Source organism: Lepidochelys olivacea (assembly GCF_965140295.1).
Source record: "Lepidochelys olivacea isolate rLepOli2 genome assembly, chromosome: 1".
In the NCBI taxonomy this organism is placed as follows: Eukaryota; Metazoa; Chordata; order Testudines; family Cheloniidae; genus Lepidochelys; species Lepidochelys olivacea.
In genome coordinates, this window is record NC_140411.1 from 113142083 (window position 1) to 113167862 (window position 25780).

A 25780-nucleotide genomic window follows, 5' to 3' on the forward strand; every position below is an offset into this window, starting at 1 on the left:
CATTGGGGGACAAGCAGGGCTCGGGCGAGCAGCAACGCCAGCCCCAGCCTTGTATGGCGGGGACAAGCAGAGCTTGGGTGAGTTGCTCTGGCCAGCCCCGTGCAGTGTCCCGTTTTTTCATTTTGGGAAATATGGTTGTGACGGGTTGGATCACAGAAACCCCCTGGGGGCTGCCAACTGATGTGCCAAGATTACTTCTGCCCCTGCTTTCCCTGCCCTCCCAGCTTGGGACTTCAGAGCCCTGCCTGGTTTGAGCCAGACCCGCTAGCCTGCTGCAAACCCAGACCCAGATCTGAACCACGTCCCCTAATAGCTGAGGCTTAAACTAAGAGCAGCTTAAGAAGTGTTCCTGTCTTTAACACTCAGATGCCCAACTCCCAATGGGGTCCAAACCCCTAATAAATCGGTTTTACCTTGTATAAAACGTATACAGGGTAAACTCCTAAATTGTTCGCCCTCTAGAACACACAGAGAGAGAGGGAGATGCACAGCTGTCTGCCCCCCCAGGTATTAATACATACTCTGGGTTAATAAGTAAAAAGTGATTTTATTAAAAACAGAAAGTAGGATTTAAGTGGTTCCCAGTAGTAACAGACAGAACAAAGTGAATTACCAAGCAAAATAAAATAAAATACGCAAGTCTAAGCCTAGTACAGTAATAAAACTGAATATAGATAAAATCTCACCCTCAGATGTTTCAATAAATTTCTTTCACAGACTGGACGCCTTCCTAGTCTGGGCACAATCCTTTCCCCTGGTACAGCCCTTGTTCCAGCTCAGGTGGTAGCTAGGGGATTTCTCATGATGGCTGCCCCATTTGTTCTCTTCTACCCACTTAAATATCTTTTGCATAAGGCAGGAATCCTTTGTCCCTCTGGGTTCCCACCCCTCCTTCTCAATGGAAAAGCACCAGGTTAAAGATGGATTCCAATTCAGGTGACATGATCACATGTCACTGTAAGACTTCATTACCCACTTGCCAGTCCACAGGTATACAGGAAGACTTACAGGTAAAACAGAGCCATTTACAGTCAATTGTCCTGCTTAATGGGAGCCATTAAGATTCCAAACCACCATTAATGGCCCATATTATGCATAACTACCATAAGACCTCAGTGTTATATTTCATATTTCTAGTTTCAGATACAAGAGTGGTACATTGATACAAATAGGATGACCACACTGAGTAGATTATAAGCTTTGTAATGATACCTTACAAGAGACCTTTTCCTTGAAGCATATTCCAGTTGCATTATATTCACACTCATTAGTATATTTTTATAAAATCATAGAGTGCAATGTCACAATGGTCACCCTATTTATTATGTTTGGGTGAAGTCATGTGCCCAGATATCATGTTGATCGGCACATAATTATTTCAGAATATTATTTTATAAACCTATAGGCATTTAAAGATTACATTGCTAAGGATGTAGGTGAGGTAATGGCTTTTAAATGAATAGTGTTCAACACTTAATGCTAAAATATTGTATAGTACAGGCACAGTTATATAAACTGTTCTAATAATTTTGCTGAAAGAACAAATATCTACAGTACAGACCCATTTACATGCGGGTGTCGGGAGTCAAGCCGCTATGACCGCGTGTTAATGGACCGTGGCTTAAGAGGGCCATGCTGAAAGAAGTGTCTGATTCACTTAGAAAAAAGGGCTGTTATTTTCTGCTCTTTCTGACTCGCATTTTTTTTTCTTTTGAACTCTGTCATTTTCCGCAGATGAATGATTTTGATACTTTCCACATTTTACTCCTCCATAGATCTTGCAACAGTTTCTACAGCACTAAGTGGGTGAAATTTTGACATTTTCAACAACATTCTCGTCGTCACTGCCATTTAGGCCTGCGTTGTTAGAATTCTTGCCATCACTTTCGCGGTCTGATGTAGCCTTGCAGCCCGTTAGTATTTCTTCCTCGGACAGAAATTCTGAAGTCGGGCAATCTTCATCCATCTCCAGCCACTCGGTAATGATTTCTGGCAATGTATCCAAACTAAAATCTTTTATCATTTGAAAGAGAAGTTTACCTTTATCCTCTTTTGTCTGCGTGCATGTGTGTAGGACGTCTTCTTCCAAAAATCCTTCAAAGTCTGGTTCTGAATCAGTGCCACTGCTGGAGTTTTGAATCTGAGCCAGTGTTCCCTCTAATTCTTGACAGGCCGTGTGAGCAAAAATTTCTTCTGTGCAAATTTTTGAAGCAGAGTTCAAATTTGTGCACCATGAGGCAAATGCGCCCAAGCGAGTAAAATGCTTATACATTTAAAATTTTAATTTGAAGTTTGTGTCAATTTATATGGGTTTTCAGATACAGACATCGTAAGTAAAAAAAAAAGAAAAGAAAAACAAAAGTTTGTTTTAAATTTAAAATTTTCCTAAAAATATCAATAAATGATTATCAGCCAAGAATAATATGTAATTAAAAATGCATTTTAATTTCCTTATTGGTCAAAATGTCAAAGACTGCTAAACTAATCTTACTGTTTTTCCCTACGATCTTTTTCATTTACCTGTTCAATATAAACTCTGCCCAGATCTATCAGTCCTCCATCCAGCTGGTAACTCTTAATACACATCAGCATGTCCAAATGATCTACTTGTAAACGATTCTGCAATTTGTTTTTTAGAGTGTTCATTAAGCTAAAGCCGTGCTCACAGTCTGCACTTGATGCTAGGGATGTTCCTCCAATATCAATCAACTTCGCAAGATTCTGAAACCGCTCGTTCTGGTGAGCAAATGTCACCATATCCAGGAAACTTAAAACCAATTGGCTTTTGAGTCTTTCGGCTACTACAACCTTGAAGTCACTGTACTGACTGACTATAACAATCTCTTCAGCAAGAAAGTCTTTGTATTTTGAACATAGGGATTTGACCTGATGAATTCCAAAATTGAAGTCACACTTAACTATTGCTTCACGATCAAAAGCGGACCACTCCTGGACTTCATCCTCTGGAAACCTGTCTGCCAACTGTGCACACAAGATGTTTATGAAAGTTATTATAGAAATTGGTATAGAATTGGTATTGATTTTCATTATTTTCTTGAGAGCTCATATCTAAGAGAGCCTTAACTTTGTCACTCCATAAGACTGAATATCCAAGGTACTGTCTTCTGATATTGTTCAGTTTACCTCGGGCAAGGTGAAATGCTTCAAGAGGTGTAAGGCCCCGTTTCTGGAGCAGTGTGGATAGTGAAGCCAGCTCTGACAAAGCATCATTCAAAACTTCCAATGTTATTCGGTATTCAGCTTTTTGTGGCAGTATTTAGAAACTGGATCAGTATCTTTATCTTGCGCAAAATATTCCAGAAGAAGATTATAGTTGCGAATAATTGCTTGAAGTGCAATGTGCCTAGATAACCAGCGCACTTCATTGAGTGGCCTGAAAGCCACTGACTCGCATTCAGAAGCATCCACTATTTTCTGAAATTTGTATTTTCTCTTGGATGACCGACAGAACGCCATGTAGACAGTTCTCATTAAGGTTTCGATTGTCTCTTATCAGATTGACCTCTTTCCATGCATCGGAAATCCCCAAGTCTTCCTGGTGTGCAACGTAATGTTGCTGGACTAAGTGTGGAATATCCTGTTTCAGCTGAACCGCCACATCACAGAGGCACCATCAGATGTGAACATCACCATTTTCATTAGATCAAGTTGGTGTTTTTTAGAAAACTCTTTGATTGCAGACATTATTGAAACAGCATCACATTCTTGCAATCTTAATAGTCCACCAAACAAAGTTTTTTATAATCTGCAGAATTTATGGATCTATATTTAAAGTAGAGTATCAAATATCTGTGAATGGATATATCAGTGCTTTCATCAACAGCTAGAGTATGAAACATTGCCGATGCTGTTTCACACATGAGGTCATTTTGGACAATGCAGTTGATGATTTCAAGAAATTCAAAAGCATAATTTTTACTTCTCCAGCTCGCTGGTCTGTGCACATTCTTTTCCATATTGTCATTAATATCCTGAACAGAAAGCACTGAGCTGTTCATTTTAATAGCCAACAACACATTGTCAATAAGTACCTTGATTTCTTCTGGGTTTGAGAGCTTGCGTTCAAGATTAATTTGCCTCCTCTGCTTTTCAGCTGGACTTTCAAGAATCATGGAAACCATTCCATTCCGTAAGGAAGGGTTTTTGTTTCTAAGTCTTGTTACACCATCTATATGAGACTTATTTGACAGATGGTGCTTTAAGAAATCCAACATCGTTCCACATTCTTGCTGTTGAAAATTTTCCCGGAGCTCTGGCATCTCAACAATATAAACAAACCACTCCATTGTCGTCCTCATGTGAATATTTCATGAAGTTTAATAGGCATTACACTATGTGACTTCGGTGTAACTGTCTCTATAGTCTCATCCAGCCATCCAGATTTAAATGAAGTCGCTGTTCTTTTACGCTTAGACCTCTAGACAGTGACATTTTGGGATTGATTTTTTTACCAGATTGGTTCATATAAAATTAATACTTTTTATTATATGGCTACTATTTCAATGCACTTAACAGCGTGACTCGACAAAAGGGCAAACGGGAGATCAGGATACCGGACGTTTGTGCGTAGCTCCGATCACGTCCATCTCTCTGTGGCAAAAAAACGACGGGAAAATGGTAAAACATCACAAGTAAATGTATGAAATCCAATGCCTTTGAAAAATTTCAATCACGAAAAAAAACGCTTACCTTTGTTCATTTCTGGGAACTCTTTGCAGTTCCTTAGCAACTACCACCAGGCATTTTGACTTATTCGCATGTGCTTGAGTTTGTACATAGCCAAATGAACAGACTACATGGAGATGTGTGGGTCTCCTCCTCCCGACCGTTCCGACGTGATCAATGTTCCACGTTCAAAATACTGGTGGGGAGGGGTACGTTTCATTGCCCTCCTTTCCCTTTTCCTCCCCACTTGCCAGCTAGTAGAATCTGGCTGTGTTGATAGATGGTGGGCGAACAGTGTCAAAAGTCGCCCATAAATAAGGTGACCAGATCGCAAGACTGAAATATCAGGACACAATGGGTGAGCGGGGCGGAGGGGAAAGCTCCCCTGACCTGCACCCCCTGAACCCACTATGCCCAGAGCCTCCCCCAAAACCCCCCACATTTGATACAAATGCACAGTGCTGTGCAAACCACCACCCCTGCCCAGTGCCCCCCTGCCCACAGCCCCACCACAGCTGCCGAGCACCTCACAGAACCCCCCCACTCGCTAGTTTTCCCAATACAGATTTCTCCTCCCTCCCTCCCAGTGCCCTTCCCCCACAATTAAACAATGCTCCACAACAGACTCCCTCTTCCCAGTGCCCTGTCACACACACACACACACACACCTCCCCCACTGTCTAGCACCCTAAAACACACAAACCGCCCTCACTGCCCAGTGCCCTCCAGACACTCACTCCACCATACCTTGCTCCCTTCCCTGGCTGCACTCACCAGCCCTGCTGGGAGGTCTCTGGCTCCTAGGGTCAGGGCGCGGTGGGGGGGTTCTCAACTCTCCATGTGCTTTGCCCGCCACAAGCACAAGCTCTGTGGCTCCCATTGCCTGGGAAAAGCGGGCATCCCGACCGATGTGCGATCGGGATGTGAGACAAATGTGTGCGTGGGGTTTAGAATCTGTGTGTGTGTGCACAGGCGCACAGCTTAAAGGGAACAGTGGTCTGAGCCGTCTTTGACAGAAAAGGCTTTACTGAGAGCCTTCATCCAGCAGTTCTCAATGGACTTTTGTTTTACTCCGTCTGAAGCTTTTTTAACTAAATAAATTTCCTTCCTGTTTAACTGTTTCAGGAATTCGGAAGTGCCTGAAGACGTGCATGACACGATCGCCGAAATCAGCTCCTGTCGATAATTGTTTTAAAAATTCTAAATAATGCCCTGATCTAAAGGTTGAATTTTTGATGTTGTATTGAATGGTAGGTATAGCACTCACATTTTTCCATCGCTCGATACCAGTGATTCGGCTGGAAGATGGGCTGAACAATTGTCAAGTAGCAAAAGTGCTTTGGCTTTGAGTTTCTTCGACCACAGATGCTTATGAACAGCTGGAACAAAGCTGTTGTGGAACCAGTTGTTGAAAATGTCTTGTCATCCAAGCATTTTTGCTCTTCATGTATATTACTGGTAGTTTGGCTCTATTGAGGTGATTAAAGCAGCGAGGGTTATGAAAGTGGCCAATGAGAAGAGGGAAGGGGCAAGCTTTTGGCTGCCTGTCTTATTACTACAAAAAAGAAGTCACATGATCTTTTATCTTTTTAAATCCAGCTGTTTTCTTTGTGTCGTAATTAAAGGCTAAAGTCTTATCAGATAGCAGTTTTGCAAATAAAGCTGTTTCATCACAATTATAAAGTTGTTCTTCATGGTAGTCTTCATTTTGTAAAATAGATTTTAACTCGGCGGGAAACACGTTTGTGGCCAATTAATTGGCTGATCGGCTTTCTCCAGAAATAGATACCTGCGCTATGGCATGATGCTTTTAAAAATAATTTATAAGCCCTTGCTGGCTTGGAATGATTCATCCCCCGTTAAATTTCCAAATTTTGTCGCTTGGGCTTGAAGAATTGGGCCACTTAATGGCATTCCTTTCAGCCTTTCCTGAGCAAACCGTGTGCGCATGGCTTTGTCTGTCATGGGTTTTGCTGAATAGCGCACATGTTTTCGCTTAAGCCCCGTGACAGAATTGATATTTTGTACAAAGCCATTCAGTTTAGATTAGCCTAATTCTAATTCTAATTAGATTAGATTAGTTTTTTAGCCATCCTCGGAGAGTAGATTCGACAATTCCAGTATCTTTTGAAACTTTGGCCTGGGTTTCTCTGCTGTTTACTCGATCTATTGCAGCTAGCTTTTCTTCTACAGTGTAGGAACGCTGACGCTTGCCTTCTGCCATTATATTAGGTCTACAGTTAAAATTTTCTAAAGTAGTATATAAATTACTATATAACTACTATATATATTATATCTCTCTAGCGTGACAATGACTAAGTGTGCATGATACATCTTTACCAATATCGGTGAAGACATACAACACGTTTCTGCTCTGCACTTCCTGTCGATTTCTATGTCAGTGAGTAAGTGAGCAAATCTGTAGCGCTACATAGCAAGTTCCTGTACTGCATGTTAATGAGTCTCGCGTGTTAAATAGATAGCACTGGGAGGCGTGGCGCTACCGCGCTTTAAACGGATTCACGCGTAAACGGTCTGTACTGTATTTTGTTCAGGTCTAGGGCAGCAAGTACCAAGAGCTTTTTATGGACATGGTTGTTGCTACTGCTGCCCTGATAAGATGTCCATTGGCATTGCAGACTGTAATATATACTGTAATATCGTGAGTTCTCGTGTAGGAGAAAACACTTGATGATTTTCTCTGTACGTTAGTATGCCTGGTAGAGTTGACTAGACAGTGTTCTGTGCATGTGAAGTATCTGGGATGAGCATGACTTGAGTGCATAATTAATGAGTTATGCATATTTTTAATTTTTAGAGCAGAAAAAGCGTCTGCTCACATGTTGCTGCAGTTCTGCCTTTTGATCACCCGAGGGCACTGTGGCAATAGAACACAGCAGCAGCTCCCAGCTGGCTAGGGAAGAGAGAGAACCTGCCTTCTTCACAGCTCCTGTCAGGCCAGGTCAGGAGATGGGCTATGGGAAGACAGCATGGTGCTGCTAGGGGGCCGGACAGGGGCTCATAAAGGCTACTGGGGGAGGACAGACCTGGGGCAGGGGCTGAATGGGAGTGGAGGTACAGGGCTACGGGGGAGGGAGAATCAGGGCCACATGGTGGTAGGGAAAAGGGGTGCAGAGCCACATAGGCACAGGGGGTGGATGCGTGGGGGGACAGACATATGGTGGCAGGGGTAGGGGGTACAGGGACACATAGGGACAGGGTAGTGGCTGGGTGGGGGCATAGAGCCACATGGGGATGGGGAGAGGGATGCAGGGTCACATGGGAATGGGGGGAGTAGATGTCTGAGTGGAGGTGGAGGAACACGTGGATGGGGTGCAGGGACACATGGGGACAGGGGCAGATGTGCCTGACTGAATTGGAGAGGTTAGGGGTCAGCCAGGGTCTGCATGGGGGAAGCTCCCTAACAATTCCTCCCCGCCTCCCCCAAAAACTTGTTCCATACTTTTCCCACACATACCTAACAACCCTCCCAAGTTCACACCCAGGCTCCTTCCCAGCAATTTACTTCTCTCTCCCTGAGCTTCTCCGTTACCCCTGACTCCCCCAAGCCTTTGCACTGCTTCTGAGGGGTGTAGGAAAAGCAGTTCTGTATTGTAGTTTAAATTTAATTATTAATACAGAACTCTGAGTAATATGTTGTGACAGGGTCGGGCCAGATGGCTACAGGAGAGTAATAGAAGGCAGATATATTAGCCCCAGGTTAAGTAGGTCCCTTAACAGGGAAGGTACCAGAACAATCAGGAACCTTCTGGAGACAATTAAGACAGACAGGCTGATTCGAACACCTTCAGCCAATCAAGAAGCTGCTAGAATCAATTAAGGCAGGCTAATCAGGGCACCTGGGTTTAAAAAGGAGCACACTTCAGTTTGTGGTGCGCGTGTAAGGAGCTGGGAGCAAGAGGCGCTAGGAGCTGAGAGTGAGAACGTGGACTGTTGGGGGACTGAGGAGTACAAGCATGATCAGACACTGGGAGGAAGGTCCTATGGTGAAGATAAAGAAGGCGTTGGGAGGAGGCCATGGGGAAGTAGCCCAGGGAGGAGTTGCTGTTGCACAGCTGTTCAAGGAGGCACTCTAAACAGCTGCATTCCACAGGGCCCTGGGCTGGAACCCCGAGTAGAGGGCGAGCCCGGGTTCCCCCAAACCTCCCAGCTCCTGGTCAGACACAGGAGGAGTCGACCTGGACTGTGGGTTCAGAAAAAACAGCTAAGCTGAGGGCTGCCGTGAAGCTCCAAGGCGAGCAAATCCGCCAATAAGCGCAAGACCCACCAAGGTAGAGGAGGAACTTTGTCACAATGTCTAGTAAGGAATCTATTTGTCAAAAAACATTACCTGAATACTTGCTGACAGGTATTTTGAAATAAATGACTACAAATAGTTAAAACTGGTGTTATTTTGACACCTAAAATATGCAGAATTTTGCAGAATTTGAAAATATTGTGACATAATTTTTAATTTTTTGGCACCTGATCCCCCAGGAATAACAGTGTAGTAGTGACAGGTTTCAGAGTAGCAGCCGTGTTAGTCTGTATTCGCAAAAAGAACAGGAGTACTTGTGGCACCTTTAGAGACTAACAAATTTATTTGAGCATAAGCTTTCGTGAGCTACAGTGTAATAGTGGTAAAGGAGTGAAATATGGGAGAAGCAGCCCAGTATAATGAGTTAATGAAACTCTTGTCACTCCTGCTCTTTAGACTAGCAGACCAAGTGCTTAAGTCACTTGCAGGAGATTGAGTTCTATATGTAGTCTTGGGTGAATGCAGGAGATTCTATGCTCATTTGGCTGCTCCCTACAAGAGAAGAAAACCATTGGTATTAGCAACTTGTCCACCAGAGAGATCTGTTATTGGCCACTGGCCCATGTGCATCTTGTGAAGATATTTTTAGGCTCCTGAGAAATTGTTGAACTCTGATAAATATGATTTGCACTGCATTTTAGCTATGGACTCTTAAAAGTTTTTCTTTGGTGAAAGAAAGAGACAAGGCAGTGATTTAACTTGTCCATAGCCCACATAGTATAATATTCGCTGTTGCTGAGCAGAGTGATTTAAGTGGAAACAAAACTAAGTTTCAGAGCAGTTAGATAATACAGGTGTGCAGAGGCACTGACTTTCTGGTTTCCTCAGGGGTGCTCGCCCTGTGCTTCACCCTAGGCCCTCGCCCCAATTCTTTTTGCCCTTGCCCAGCCTCTTTCTGAGCAATTAGATAAGACAAGTATGCAGAGGCACTGAGTTTCTGGTTTCCTCAGGGGTGCTCGATTCCCTGCTATGCCCAAGGCCCTTGCCGCACCTCTTTCTGCCCCCGAGTACACCCTGCCCTTGCTCTGCCTCTTCCTGCCCCCACTCCTCTCCTTCCCCTCCAGCACCTCCTGCATGCCGCTGAACAGCTGATCATTGGCAGGGCAGGAGGTGCTGGGGCAAAGGGAGAGGAGCTGATCGCCGGGGCTGCTGGTGAGTGCTGAGCACCCACTATTTTTTCCCCAGGGGCGCTCTAACTCTGGAGCACCCACAGAGTCAGCGCCTATGCAAATGTGGCTCAAAAGGAGAGGATAAGGAGCAAGATGTAATTAAAGCAATAAGCTTACCTTTTTGCAGATCTGAACTATAAGTACAGCTAAGTATTGCTTCAAGAATAGTCTAAAAGACCAAAGTTCTAGGAGGTATCATAGTCCTAGGTCAGAAGTGGGCAAACTACAGCCTGGGGTGCAGGATGGGTGTGGCAGGGGGGCTCAGGGCAGGGAGTTGGGGTGTGGCAGGGGGTTTGGGGGTGCGGTGGGGGCTCAGGCAGGGAGTTGGGGTGCAGGAGGGGTGCGAGGTGCAAGCAGGGAGTTGTGGGGGAGGGGTTCAGGCTCCAGAGTGGCAGCAGCGCACACCTGGGCCAGGGAATGTGTGCCCTGGTCCCACACTGCTCTGGGAAGCAGCTGGCACCATGTCCCTGCATGGCCGTGCACACTCCCCTTGCTACGTCTCCAGGTACCTCCTCCGAAGCTCCCATTGGCCACAGTTCCCCATTCTCAGACAATGGGAGCTGCAGGGGACAGTGCCTGGAGGCAAGGGCAACACACTCTGCATGCTCCCCCACCCCCCAGGGCTCCAGGGTGCTGGCCGCTTCTGAGAGTGGCAAGGGGCCTGCAGCGCCACGGGGGGCAATCCTGCAGGCCGGATCTGGCCCACGGGCTGTAGTTTGTCCAGCCCTGCTCTAGACTGTGTGGTGGCATGGCTGGCTCTGGCCGGGGGGCACAGCTGCCAGTCCTGGCGCTCTCAGTGGCATGGTAAGGGGGTGGGGCGTGGGGGGGTTTGGATAAGGGGAAGAGGGTCTTGGGGGACAATCAGGGGGCAGTTGGATAGGTGTGGGAGTCCTGGGGAGCCTGTCAGGGTTGGGGTGTGGATAGGGGTCGGAGCAGTCAGGAGACAAGGGGGGGGGGACTTCAATAGGGGATGAGGTCCTGGGGGGGGCGGTTAGGGGGGAGGGGTCCCGGGAGGGGGTCCCGGGAGGGGGCTGTCAGCGGACAAGGAACGGGGAGGTTTGGCTGGGGCAGTCAGGGGGCAGGAAGTTGGATGGGGATGAGAGCCAGGTTGTTTGGGGAGGCTCAGCCTTCCCTACCCAGCCCTCCATACAGTTTCGGAACCCTGATGTGGCCTCCAGACCAAAAAGTTTGCCCATCTGTCCTAGGTTTTTACTTACAGAAAAATTAACTCATTTTTGTGATCTTCTAGAAGTCAAGCTTCACTCAGCACAGCTATAAAAAGCTATCTGAAAAGTTGCTTGATTTGAGTTATCTTGAATAAAATAAATGAAACTAATCAGGAAACTGCACATGTGCAAAGGAGATCTGATTGACAGCAATCTGTTGAGCTTGACTAACTCCTTATGGTATATGGGAGTTTTAATTGCAGCCTTCCTACACCAGCTGGAGCATCTATGTTTGGAAAAGAGAACTTATGCCGGAAAATGTGCTGTTGGTTTGTACTGCTTCAGTCCCTCAGGATTCCGCTGGGGGTGGGGGTGGGTGAGGGTGAGGGTAGTTTTAATTTACATTTGAGGCTCCATTGGAGTGTTGCTGGCCAGGGTGGATTTGATTTAAATCATGATTTAAATCACGTCAGGAAGACTCAATTTAATCAAGGATTTCTACATAAAATTGTGTTCTTGTTGGTTGTTATAACCTTAATACATATTCTTCACAACTCAGAGATAGATGTTGGTTTCATTTCGAGAAGGTACACACGAGACATTTTTAAGTGATTTATTTAGAAAACTTTTCAGATTAGTTTTACAGCTATATCAGATAATGAATGATTGTTTGGTTATTTCATTTACCAAAGGTAATTGAAGCAGATATTTATGAAGTCATTTGGAGGTGAACTATCTCCAATTCAACAGGTTTATCATTAATATTTGGAGGATTTGCTTGCCATGCTGTATTAAGAGGAGAACATCACCAGACAGACATTTAAATTGTATTATTTAAACAACAACATTAAGTATTCTGGATTTTTTTCTTCAACAGCAAACATAATATTTTAACAAAACAAGCATGTGAATTTTTGAATTTAGTTAAACATTCAAGGTTTTTAAAATCAGGTTTGTTTTTGTTAAAATTGTTTTTAACTAAAATAGTTAAATGAAATATTTAAAAAAAAAAAACCCCAACAAATGGACTGTCAGCCAGGTCAACATGACAAACTTAAAATATTGGCTTCTGCAGCTAACTCAGTCATCTTCACCTTCATTTTCCTGTTAGTTCATAATCTGGAAAAGAAAAACAAGCTTTCCTACTTTTTCAGGTCCCACACGATTTCTCAGTTTGGAATGAATTAGTCCAAAGGAAGAAAATATTCTTTCAACACCGGCGGAAGAAACTACTGCTGTTAGAAGGGAGATTATCACTTCAACAGTCTCTGAATCGAAGTGCTTAAATGACTTCCACCAGTTCACTGGTGTGACTTTCTTTAAAATATCATCAGCAAACATATTTCTTGAATGGTGCACCCTTAACTCTGAAGTTTATTATAATTGGCATTATGGAGGGATGACTGCTAGATGTCCATGTCATAGCCAGCTCCTCTTTTTCAGCAGTTAAGGTTTACTCTGGTACCGAGTATTGAGAATATTTGCAAGAAAATGAGCTGGAGATAGTTCTTGTCCCATATGGTTTTTTAATGCTTGTAATTTAAACTCTGCAATGGCATATTTCTCTCTTTAAGATTTCACTCAGTTCCTTCCATTTTCAACAGCGTCAGCAATAAAACCGCTATTTCCCTGCATTTTGTTCAAGGCTACAGAAATAGGCTTCAGGGGACTCGGCATGTGTTCAACATTTCTCTTAGCCCAACGTTGAGAACTTTGGCTGTGACAGTGCCATCTATTTTTTCACAATTTTGTTCACAGATTGTCATCAGATTAGGTCAGTTCTTGAGATAGTGCTCAAAACCTTCCACTACTGAGATCCATCACACGTCTTGTGGGAGAGTTAGCTTGGTTCCTCCCACTTTTTTTCAGAGCAGCTGCTGGAAAGTGGTTGTTACATGTGCCAAATTCACAACTACAAAAATAGGGAATAACTATTTAGGGTTAGTAGTGATGAAAAGGTTCTTTAAGTTGTAGAGGACCACAAACTGAGTTGTCAGTGTGAAGCACCTGCAAAAAAGGTTTAGTAGTATTCTCGGGTATATTAACAGGAGCATTGTATGTTAGACACAGGAGGTAATTGTCCCTTCTCTACTCAGCACTAGTAGATCCCAGCTGGTTCTGTATCCAATTTTGGGCACCACAGTTTAGAAAAGATGTGGACAAATCAGAAAGAGTCAAGAGGAGAACAAAAAAAATGATTAAAGGTTTAGAAAATTTGACTTATGAAGAAAGGTTTAAAAAACCTGTAGTCTTGAGAAAAGAAGACTGGGGGGGGGGACTGGATAAGTCTTCCCTCTACATAGAGGGTAAATGGACACACATCAGACATCAGGAATGGTAACATACAAAAGTCAGTAGGAGAACAATTAAATCTCCCTGGACACCCAATAACAGATTTAAAAGTAGCCATCCTTCAACAAAAAAACTTCAAAAACAGACTTCAGAGAGAAACTGCTGCGCTACAATTTGCGAACTTCATTTGCAAACTTAACACCATCAATTTGGGCTTGAATAGGAACTGGGAGTGGCTGGCTCACTACAAAAGCAATTTTCCGTCTCTTGGTATTGACACCTGCTCATCAATTATTGGGAGTGGACCACATCCTCCGTGACTGAATTGGCCTTCTGCATTGGTTCTCCACTTGTAAGGCAACTCCTTCTCTTCATATGCCAATATATATTTGTACCTGTATCTGTAATTTTCACTCCATGCATCTGAAGAAGTGGGGGGGGGGGGGGGGTTAAACTCATGAAAGCTTATGCCCAAATAAATCTGTTAGTCTTTAAGGTACCACCAGACTCCTAGTTGTTTTTGTCCTTTTCTACAAACTGTTGCGATATGGGGCCTGGCTACTAACCTGTTTAGCAGTTAAGTTCAGGAAGTTGAGGTTTATTGATCATTAAGAGGAAGCACATATATGTATACTTATGACATTTATTCTTTACTCAAGACTTACTATAATTTTACTGGCTGTCAATTTTATAAGTATATTCTGGATAATGAAGCAGAAATCTGTTTTTCTGTCTCCCTGCTTTTTCTTGTGGGATGGTCTTAGTGATTTTTTTTCCTGTGGAATATGTCACCGGTATAGTTGTTAGTATGGTATTTAAGTATTTTAAAGAACAGACGTTTTCCACAAAGCTTTATTTAGTACATACTTTACCATACTGGCCATTATGGGGTGGAGATACTATTGTTATTGAGTTGCAGTTTTAATTTGGAAACCTGGGTTGGGGAAGTCTTAACAAATTACGTTAGATCTTTCAAAATTAATAGTAAAGAAAGTAGTTTTCTATAGATATTGTAAATCTTTTATTTTCTTTACTAGGCTGGACTAATTGAAGCCAATGGAGAACTTAAGGTTTTTATAGACCAAAACCTTAGTCCTGGAAAAGGTAAGAAAATACTTTATCAGAAAGATACTTCCACGTTTTGGCCTTGTATATACTTGTGTATTATGGGCAATAGAAGCCCTTGACAACTGCTTCCTTAGCACAGTTTTTTATAAAGCTTTTCTTATAGCTCATTTTTATACTCTAGTGAATCAATTCTGCAGATTTACTATGGCTACAATTGTGTGAAGTTCATTGGTGGTTCAGCTGGCATTCCATAGGTGGCCAGTCATTCGTGTAGCTGCACAGGTGCAGCCACCTAGCTTAGACAGGCAAAGGTGCTGTAAGCCATGATTTGCACCAGTGTATTTTATCAGTTGGAGAAAATGCGTTCGTGCAAATTGCCGTTTAAATTGTCTTTGCCTGTCTCGGCTAAGTGCTTGCTAATCAGCATGGCTACAGTAGTGGTTGGCTGTCAGTATCTACCCAGGGAATTTGTCCAAGTTACAGCCAAGGCCTGGGATAGTGTTCTTAATATAAATCTTCTTAACTAGGTAATTCAGTTAGATAATAGCTGCATTTGTCTAAGTCTTCACTACTTCAGTGATCTCAACATTTTTTGTACTCTCATAGGCTATAGAATTCTATTTCTATGTGACACATGATCTCTGATACTAAACTCCAAAACTGTTGCAATATTATGTGCTGAATGCTTCAACTAGCAAAGGCAAGAGAAGCACACAGCTTATAACTTACCAGGAAATTTGATTCCCTTATTTCCCCCTGATTCTCTGAGAGAGATTCTATCTGTAACCCTTCAGTTTGTACTCTACTTGTCAGCAGGAGTATAAAGCCAGACTGGTGAGTGTAGGTGTTGAGCATTAATTGTAATATATGGGTTCATAGTTTTTTCCTTTTGAAAACAAAACAAGGGCTTGTCTTTGATTTTTGATTTTTTTTATTTATCTTTTAAAATATCCTTATATACTCCTATCATGCCGAGCTGGTCCTAGTGGCTTTTCATGGTAGATGTGATATTTCCAGCATAGTGTACTCAGAGCTGTTGACATGAAGCAAAAAGAGTTAGCAGTCTGTATCTAGGTAGGTGAGACTTCCTTCTGCCATGACCCTTCACCCCCATAATTGAAGTGAATGCTTCATTCCCTTTTCAGTTCACTTAGCACATAACGCCCACACTTTGTATATTTTCTTGATATTTGTGAATCATTTTTAAAGAGTAGAATAAGGAGAAGTTTATTTTGAGTTTCAAGGGCAACCGAAAAGTGACTGGAAAATAAGTAGGGCTTCATTTCAGTGCCTTAAGTGTAATTCCATATAAGATTTTCTCTAAGTGGTTTTAAATAAAGTTTGTGCTAGCTCTGCAGACTCTGCCTGCTGTCTAAAAATCAAGCTTTGTTCTTTTTGGCTTGTGCGTCACCACCAACAAGATTCGGCAGTCCAAATTGTGGCCTCAGTTATCCTGTGCAGTACTTTCAATGGGGTTACAGGTGTAATTGAAGGCAAAACTTTCCCTGTTACTGGAACTTGTTTAATAGCTCTTTTTATAGAGGAGCTAGAATGGAATCCAGCAAACTTGATCATAGTTATATACACTCTACAGTGTTAACAGGAGTTTAAAGTAGTAAATATTTTTGTCACTAAAATATCCAGGTACCTCTTAAGATCTGTTGACAAAGGAGGTGTCAGTTTTACATGGCTGCTTTTTTGACAATATCTGTACCTTATGGTTTGGTAGGTATTTTTTTTAAAACGGACATTTCAAATCAAACTGTATATGATGTAGCAAAGAAGAGTGTTTTCATTGACTGACGAATCTATAAATTGCGTATCATTTTTTAAGAGCCCCATCCAGCTCCCACTAAAATTGATGGAAAGACTCGCATTGATTTCAGTGAGCAGGAATCAGCCCTCAATGTTGGATTGAAACAGTGAGATGACTATTGGGCTGCAATATTTCTATACTTGTCTATGTTTATTATGAGTTGCTACTTTTGAGTGTGTGATCAGATTTTTCTCCATTCTGGTTCCATGAGGAATGTGGTGGCAAAAAGGTATACCTAGAGTCTGCTGTTGAAGGCTTTACCTCCTGATCCCTCAAATTTGTATTTCAGTTCTGATAAATTTTAGCATGGAAAATTGATTATAGCTACCATGAAGTTCTTGAAGGATGTCTTTGAGAAAACATGAACCTATAACAGGGAGACTTTGGGCATGGGTTCTGTGTTGTATAAGCTGTGGACACTACCCAGGCTGGGAAAAGTCCTGTTGTTCAGAAGTCCAGGACAAGTAGGAGTGCTACCTCCTCATGAAAGTGTCCATTTTCCTCAGTTCTAAGGTGCAGTAACATAAATCTGCCTGTCAGATAGGGAGAGTAGCTGGAAGGGTTCAGGGGGTTGAGAGGACTTAATGGTAAGGAAGAGAGAAGATAGAGCAGAGCAATAGAACCTTCTAAACTGTAGACCACAGTTAGATCAAAGGCAGTTGTTGTCTTTGCCAGAACACAAGTGATAGTTTCAGTTGCCAACCAAAGCTGAGTGGGTAAAATTGGCTACAATTTGATTGTCTGCTGTGAAACAGTTTGATTTGGGGCTCCCTAATATTTTGTTACAGCTGACTTTAAAAAAAAAATTGAAAAATGACTGGAATACATCAAACTATCATTAGAATTTTAATGGCTGATCCAGTGACAATTCTGTAGCTGAACAAGAATTGGTACACATCAAATTCTGCTACAGCTGATCATATTGCACAGAAAACTGCTTTGGGAATTGCAGGTAACAAGATTGAATAACTCAAGTCAGAACAGTTGCTCTGAATTCAGATTGTGTAGCAGTGAACATGAACTGTTTAAGTGTCATGAAGGCCAACTTTAAACAAGAAACTATTCATGCTGTGAACTGCATCAATCGTAAATTTGAACCTTGATATTCAGGATCGCAAGAGATTATCTAAACAGCTGAAATGTATTTTGAAAGATCTTTTCAGATCTTATTTAAGTCCCAAAAGACCCCTTCAGTTAGTGTTGCCTTTGATGCAGCAGTGAGCTATTTTGGAATATCTTCAGTATAAACTGAGTTAGTAGTCAGGCCAAAGCATAGCAAAAATGACTAAAAATTATATTTTGCCTGTCACCAGTTTGAATCATATTGCAAAAAACTGTATGAGGGAGTGATGTAGCTCAAGTTATAAACATTCTTAAGGATAATTTATGAATGTCTATCTTGGAAATACAATTGTAATCACCATGGCAGTTGAAGACTCTGAGCCTCTCCTTGAGACATAAAAAAATCTCTAGTTTGGTGCATTGCAAAGCCTAGAAAATGCTTGATGGAGCTTGCAGCAGTGGAAGGCAATATTGCTGTTTGTCTAAAAAGTTCTCCTTAGGGCTGACAGATTTGAAGATTTGGATCTTCAGAGACACAGTTGTCAAAAAATAAGATCTATATGTTTGGTATCTGTGTTCAGTAGCAGATTCAGATTCATCACGTTACAACAAGCAATATTCATATGGTTTCAGTACTTTGGCTCCATAAAGTGGCTTATTCTTTGAACGCCTCTGTGCATTCTCACTCATGAGATATGGTGCCTCTGGTGTTATACTGTGCAGCTGTGTAGAAAAGCAGTGTCTGCTGAGTGCAAGGTGCAGGAGCACTCTTGTGCTAGGATGATGTCATCAGCTCCATCTGTATATGGGAGTGCACCCACGCACACACCTCAGTTCCTTCTTCGCAGCCACAGAGAGCTCATGGAAATACCTTTCCTGTTCATGAGGCTAGTTAGGAACTATTCAGAGAAAACAAGCTGTTAGTTTGCTGTTAGTGTTAGGTTACTTGGGACAATTGGCCTCGAGTTATCCCCAAAATCATGGCAGGTCCTGAACCCCATAGAGGGTTCAAAAGAGATGCAACCCACTCAGCTATCTTCTCTGAGACAAAGACATGTTTGGTGTCTTCTGTCCCTGGGAGAATTGCACATAGTATCTCAGTGCACAATTTTGCCATGCTTTTATTCCTTGACTGAGGAATGAGGGGCATCTCAGGGTGCATGTTCATTTGACTTTGGTACGCTTCCAGTTGGACTATCCTGGTACTCCTGTGGGAGGTTTTGAGTTCTGGGTCTTTGCCAAGGTCTTCTGTAAAGACACCTGAGATGCATCAAGCTGCTCCTGATTTGTTGTCTTCCCTCATTGTCGAGCCTGAGGTCCAGCTCCCCAAGACCAATGCCTACAGTGGCCAGGCTTCCTATCCAGTACTTTCTGGAGCTGCAGACTTCACCTGGGCAGTCTGCACTGGCACCAAGGCCTATATCTGCACTGAAGACTCATTTGTGCCATTAGTTAACTCCGTGACCAAAAGAGCAGTTTTCCAGATCTGTGCGATCCTGATCTGAGGAAAATGAAAAAGTATTCAAACTCACAGAGAGTTTGAGGAGGAGGCAGCATTATTTTCCTTTTCTGCCGCTGGCATGTTTCCTTTAGGGACTCTTCCCAGAAGAGGGCTGGACAGTGCAGAACACATGTTTTGGGAAAATTTGGAACTGGGAGTGTGTTGGTCATGCTGCTAATAGTAACCAAAGCTGGTGGAAGCCAGGGTGTGACTGAAGTCTTGCTGACAGGCTGCTGGGGTCAGAGCTACTGGACCAGGACTACAGCTATACACAGACACTCAGGGTGTGACTTTCATGCTGGTGGACCATTTGAGTAGCCCAGGTGGGGAGCTACAACAGCGAAGCATAGTGAGGTACCCAAGGTTGCGGGGCAAGCAGTGACACAGCCCCTCACTGGTCTATATTGCACACTGGAATGTGATAACCCACTTTTCCCTTAGAAGCTGTTGTCTGTGTCTCAGCTGCTTGACTCTGTATATTGGTGTTTGCCACCAACTTCAGTCAGGAACATCCTGGAGGAACACTGAATCCCTTCAGTACCAGTGTTACTCTGGGTTTTCTGAACCCAGAGCACTGGTAACTTACTTGTTTCTCTCCAGACACTGTCAGGAATAAATCAATGGGGACACAGCTCTTTTGTCTTAGATACAAACCAGAGTTCTTTTACCTAAAGCTAATTTATTAGGTCTCAAGCGCACACACATAAATGCTATAGCAATAGGTTCAGAGTATCCTGAACATTATAGGTGATGGTTTCAAGTGATCACCAGCTAGGCTTCCAGGGGCCCTCCTTTCGTACAGTTGATAGGGGGTTTAGGTGTTGGCTCCTTGCCCTAAGAAAAACTCCTTCAGACTGCTCTAAAGTCTTTTGCTTAACTTTTTATTGTTAACTTAAACAAAGCACATAACTCCTAGTAGGACACCAATTCTCCTAGTTCCAGCAAATAACTTCTTATCAAAGCATTTCTAGTATTTCTAGTAATAACAATAAAACTTGTATGTTGGGGCACTTAAAACCAAGTTCAGCTGTCCAAACAGTCCTTCCACTCTCATGGTTCATTAACTTTGTTCCATCCTCCCAGTCTGATTAGCAAAACTGCAGTCATGCAGCTATTTGGCCTTGCCTCCCAGAGCCCTAATGATGATTCCTGGCTATGTGGTGTTTGGTTTTATGCTAGTAGTGGCTGGAGACACAAAATGGCTGCCTGCTGTAATGTCAGGTTTAATTCTCCCATAACACCAGCTGTGCATGTTCTGCCAGCCTGCTGCAGAGAGCTCAGTTGCATTCCTTTGCCAAAGAATCCCATTGGCATGGAAAGACGTGCAGAGCCCTCTTCAGTTACTTGTGTGGTCCTACATAGAGAAGTCCACGACAAATCTCTTAGATGCCACCAAACTCAGCATGACGCTGGTGTTAACGTTAGCATTGATACCCCTCTTGGCACCAGAGATGCCAGCGTGAAGAATTTGCCTGGTGCCAACCCTACCCCAGGTGCCATTTTCTTTGAGTATGCACGTGTGCTCTGTATACCCAGCACTGTCAGTGGAGTCATTAGACCATGGCTGACAAGAGTTTATGTAACCTGTGCTTAAAAAAACCCTCCAGTGATGGATACTTCATAGCTTCCCTATTCCAGATCTCACTTACCTTTATAATTAGAATGTTTTCCCTAATCTCTAACCTAAAGCTTCCTTGCTGCAGATTAAGCCCATTACTTCTTGCCCTACCTTCAGTGAACATGAACAATCGACCAGTCGTCTTTATAACAGCCCTTAACATGTTTGAAGACTATCAGGTCTCCTCTCAGTCTTCTTTTCTCAAGAAACATGTCCAGTTTTTAACCTTTCTGTGTATGTTCAGTTTTCTAAACCTTTTCATTTTTGTTGCTCTCCTCTGGACTCTCTCCAGTTTGTCCATATCTTAAAGTATGGCACCCAGAATTGGACATACTACTCCAGGTGAGGCCCCACCATTGCTTAGTGGATTGGGACAGTCACCTGCCTTATTTTACATATGACAGTCCTGTTAATGTCTCAGAATATTAGCCTTTTTTGCAACTGCATCATATTGTTAGTTTGTATTCAATTTGCAATCCACTGTAACTCCCTGTCACAGGGCGACGACTCACCAGTGCGGCGCCTCCTGTCAGTCATCCTGGGAATTAGCTCTTCCAGCCAGGACTGCCCTTTGCAGGCCGGTGTCTCGCCTGCCGCTGGCCCGTGTCCCTCCTGGACCCCAGTGCCCTTCTAGATTAGGGTTCTGCCCCCTGGCAGTATCCCCTCAGTCTGGGTCTCCCCTCCCAGGAGAATCCCCAACCCCCTATCCCTTCCTTGCCTCAGTGGCTACTGCCAGTCATCGTCTAGCCCCCACTCCCTGGGGCAGACTGCAGTCTATGAACCGCTCATCGGCAAGGGGGGGTTGGATCAGCTGCCTCTGCCTATCTCTGGGCTGCCCCTTTGCAGCCCAAGTACCTTTTCATAGGCCTTTAACTAGGCCTGCAGCCTGGGGTTTTGCAAGGCTGGAGTTCCCTAGCTCCTTCTGCCCTTCCCCAGCACTGCTCTATCCTAGGTACCCTTCTCAGCTCCCTGGCAGCCAGGTCCTTCTCTCTCAAGAATCTAGAGAGAGACTCTTGAGTCCTTCTGGCCCACCGCCCTCTTATAAGGGTCAGCTGGGCCCTGATTGCACTGGCTACAGCTGTGGCTGCTTTCCCAATTAGCCCAGCTTTCCTCGCTGCAGCCCTCTCTGGGGCTGCTTTATCCCCTTCCGGCAGGAGTGGGGTTACCACCCCGCTACACTTCCATATAATTTTCTGTGGTACTATCACCTAGCCAGCTATTCCCAATTTTGTAGTTGTGCATTTTAATTTTTCTTTCCTACGTAAAGTACTTTACACTTGTCTTTATTTAATTTCATGTTGGTGATTTCAGATCAATACTCTAATTTGTCATGGCTGTTTTGAATTCTAACCTTATCCTCCAAAGTGCTAGCAACCCCTCCCAGCTTGGTGTCCTTTGCCAATTTTATAAACATACTCTCCACTCCATTATCCAAGCCACTAATGAAAATATTGAATGATACTGGATCTAGGACTGACCCCTTAGATACTCCTTCCCAGTTTGACGGTGAACAATTAATAGCTACTCTGAGTATGGTCTTTCAACCAGTTCTGCAGTCACCGTTATAGTAATTTCATTTAGGCCATTTCCTTCTTTACTTTTCATTTAATAATGTCAAAGTCGCATTCCCCATGGTTTCAGGATTTTTTAACTAAATGAATGGCATTTGTCTATTCCCTACCTTCTCCCCAACTCTTAGCCCTCTTGGACATAGCTACTGCTGCTTGTTGGCGATGGTTTAATTGGAGGTGGTCTCCCATTTTCATAGAGCGCCTGGGGCTCTGCTGTCACCCGGCATCCTGGGGCGCCTGGGTTCCCTGGCGGCCAGCCCCATGTCCAGCGGGGTCCCCGGCTGCCGGGTGGCGTTTAACCATTAACAGAAACCAATAAGCATCAAGCTTACCGGTTAAACTCTTACATCCCTACCCCCCGTCTTCACCTCTGCCTTGGAGTTTTCTATTTCCAGACACTATATAGGCTAGGGAAAAGAAACTGAGGTGGGAGAGCATGCTTTCTTACAGAATGATCTGATGGTGACATCTTAGTGCAAGAATGTTCTTGAGCTCCCTTTCCCCTGCATTGGACACTACTCTTCTACATGATTCCACAGCTCATAGGCAGAGGCACCATATCCTTTTAATGTGGCTGCATAGACACAGCTCTTGAAGAACAACAGTTACTAGTAAGTAAGTCCTTTTTTAATTAATTATTGTTTTATCCAATTATTGTGGTTTTGCAGCCTAGAGGTGGTCTTTGGTCAACAAGTTGGGCCATTTTGACATTAGAAGTAACGCAGCCATTCACCATTTAGAGCTAACTTGAATGCAACAGTTTTGTTAATTTGTAGGAAGGAGATTGGAAATGTGTCAAAAGTTCTCACTGATAGCTTACTTAGCCCAGCTGTAACTGCTCTCTAAAGAGCATGCAGTCACAGAATATCTTAAGCATTGGTAGCAGAAAGATTTCCCATGACACTTAGGCCTTGGTTTCACTGTGCATTGAGACAGTGCTACCAGGGTAACTTGGGCAAGAGTGCAGGAGAGCCCTTGCAGCATAGAGCCATTGGGACTCGGGGAATAGGCTTTCCGTGTTCCCCCATCACCTACCACAGGGCTCACTAATACAGCTGCCTAAACAAATAATCAATTGCAAATAAAAGGGTAGCTTCATCAGTAGGTTTTCACCTGCTTTGTGTTGTGCTGGCAATGCAAAGCCTCTGGAAACTCGGATTAATTGGCTGGTATGCTCTTACAGCTTTGTACTGCATGGTGAATCTGCCCTTAAAAAAAATAAAGTTGATACAATCGGTCAGGAATATTGCATGGTTTAATTAATTGGGTTTCTTGCTTAGTGTTCATGTATGAAATAGTAATTTTAAAAAAAAAATTCCCAGATACTCAAACAGTTAAAATGGAATTAAGGTTGAGAATATGTGTCAATAATTTAAGAATAAAAGAGGAATACTGTAAAACCAAACATTATGAGATTTAAGTTTGCATTTAAAAGAAAGTCAAACATGTTAAGGTAAGAAATGTGCCGTAACTCTGCTCTGTAGTAATGTGATGAGGGGGGGGCAAACTAAATTTATTTTTATAAAAGACAGATAAAACCAGGGTTTTATCTTGGACCACAAACACTAAATTACCTTACTCATAATTGTTCGACTACATTGTGTATCACTACAGGGCAGAGCTAAACATGTTTGGGTGGCTTAGTTGTGTTTTTAACTTGTTTGGACTTCTTCTAAGTGTAAACTTAACTCTGAATTTCCTGGATTTATAATGCTTGGCTTGGGAATAACTACAGCATGCCTTCTTTTGTGTATGTGTGTTGTGACAGGGTCGGGCCAGATGGCTACAGGAGAGTAATAGAAGGCAGATATATTAGCCCCAGGTTAAGTAGGTCCCTTTTCCCTGGGTAAGGTAACAGGGAAGGTTCCAGAACAATCAGGAACCTTCTGGAGACAATTAAGACAGACGGGCTGATTTGAACACCTGCAGCCAATCAAGAAACTGCTAGAACCAATTAAGGCAGGCTGGGCACCTGGGTTTAAAAAGGAGCTCACTTCAGTTTGTGGTGCGCGTGTAAGGAGCTGGGAGCAAGAGGCGATAGGAGCTGAGAGTGAGAACGCGGACTGTTGGAGGACTGAGGAGTACAAGCATGATCAGACACCGGGAGGAAGATCTTATGGTGAGGATAAAGAAGGCGTTGGGAGGAGGCCATGGGGAAGTAGCCCAGGGAGGAGTTGCTGTTGCACAGCTGTTCCAGGAGGCACTCTAAACAGCTGCATTCCACAGGGCCCTGGGCTGGAACCCCGAGTAGGGGGTGAGCCCGGGTTCCCCCAAACCTCCCAACTCCTGGTCAGACACAGGAGGAGTCGACCTGGACTGTGGGTTCAGAAAAACAGCCAAGCTGAGGGCTGCTGTGAAGCTCCAAGACGAGCAAATCCGCCAATAAGCGCAAGACCCACCAAGGTAGAGGAGGAACTTTGTCACAGTGTGTAACCTTGAAGTTTCTTATCTCTCTACTTCTCAATCTTAACATAGTGGGGAGGGTTAAAATAATAGAGTCCAGTTTTCAGCTTTGGCAATGCTTCACTATGCCAGGGGAAAGGGAGAGAGTCTACTAGAAAGTGATTGAGAAAGTTCAATATTTTCACTAGCATATCCAACCTGTTGGACTGGTGTAAGAGGAGCCATCCCGGCAGAAGAGAATTAGCAAATAGTTTCACACAGCTTTACTGTTTTGGAGGTGTTAACTTTGAAGAAAGCTGCTTCATTTTTGTCTTCATTAGTACATTCAGAAAAAAATTGTTAAATTCCGGAGGCATATTTAAATACTTGGTGAGATGCTGTTTAATTATAATCCTCTCTCCCCCCCAACCCCTCTTTTTAGGATTTGGGATGATCATAGAATCAGTTGTTTCAGATGGGTGAAAAGGAAGAGAACTAATCATTCTATTTCATTGTGGTAAAACAAAATTGCTTGAATTAATCTATAGGCTGTCTAGTGAATGTGGCTCTTAAGATTTGAGATAGGCACTTGCAGCTGCCATACCAGTAGGTGGCAGTATTGGTATACAACTAGAAAATATTTTATGAACAAGAAGGTCCTTAAAATGTATTTTAAATGGAACAAAAACTATATTTCTATTAACACTATAACCAGGGTCTTCCTTGTATGTAAATCCTATTTGTGAGCCACAAAATATGGTTTTGCTTAATTTTATTAAATTTTAGTGAGTGGACTATGAATAGAAAAGGACAATTACTAAATGAAGTTGCAATTTTTAATGTATGGAATTATTTAACTGTAAACTCCATTCAGCTCCCACCCTAGTGAATATACACATTCTCTGGAAGAAGAGGGGAGAAAGTACTTCAGTTTTTTCCCCTAAATACTTCTTCTGTTACAACAATTTCATGGAGAGGAGAGGAAAAACATGATGCAGTAACAGAAGGTTGAAACCTTCATTTAATCAAAACAAGATATTCTGCTCATATCCAGAAGCTTTTAAGTACTTTTTTTGGTCTTTTATTTCTTTAGCATTCATGAATGATATGTGTTTGACAACTATTGAGACT

At 43.1% G+C, this 25780-nt stretch overlaps 1 protein-coding gene across 5 annotated transcripts in view; it reads left to right on the top strand.

The window, feature by feature from the left end:
* Nucleotides 1-25780, top strand: part of TFDP1 (transcription factor Dp-1) — a 103882-nt gene that overhangs the window by 14764 nt on the left and 63338 nt on the right. For all 5 annotated transcript variants that reach the window (XM_084638941.1, XM_084638943.1, XM_084638939.1 and 2 more), the window contains exon 3: nt 14669-14735. In XM_084638941.1, coding sequence (XP_084495067.1) covers nt 14669-14735 — 67 coding nt within the window. The remainder of the gene's footprint in view (nt 1-14668; nt 14736-25780) is intronic.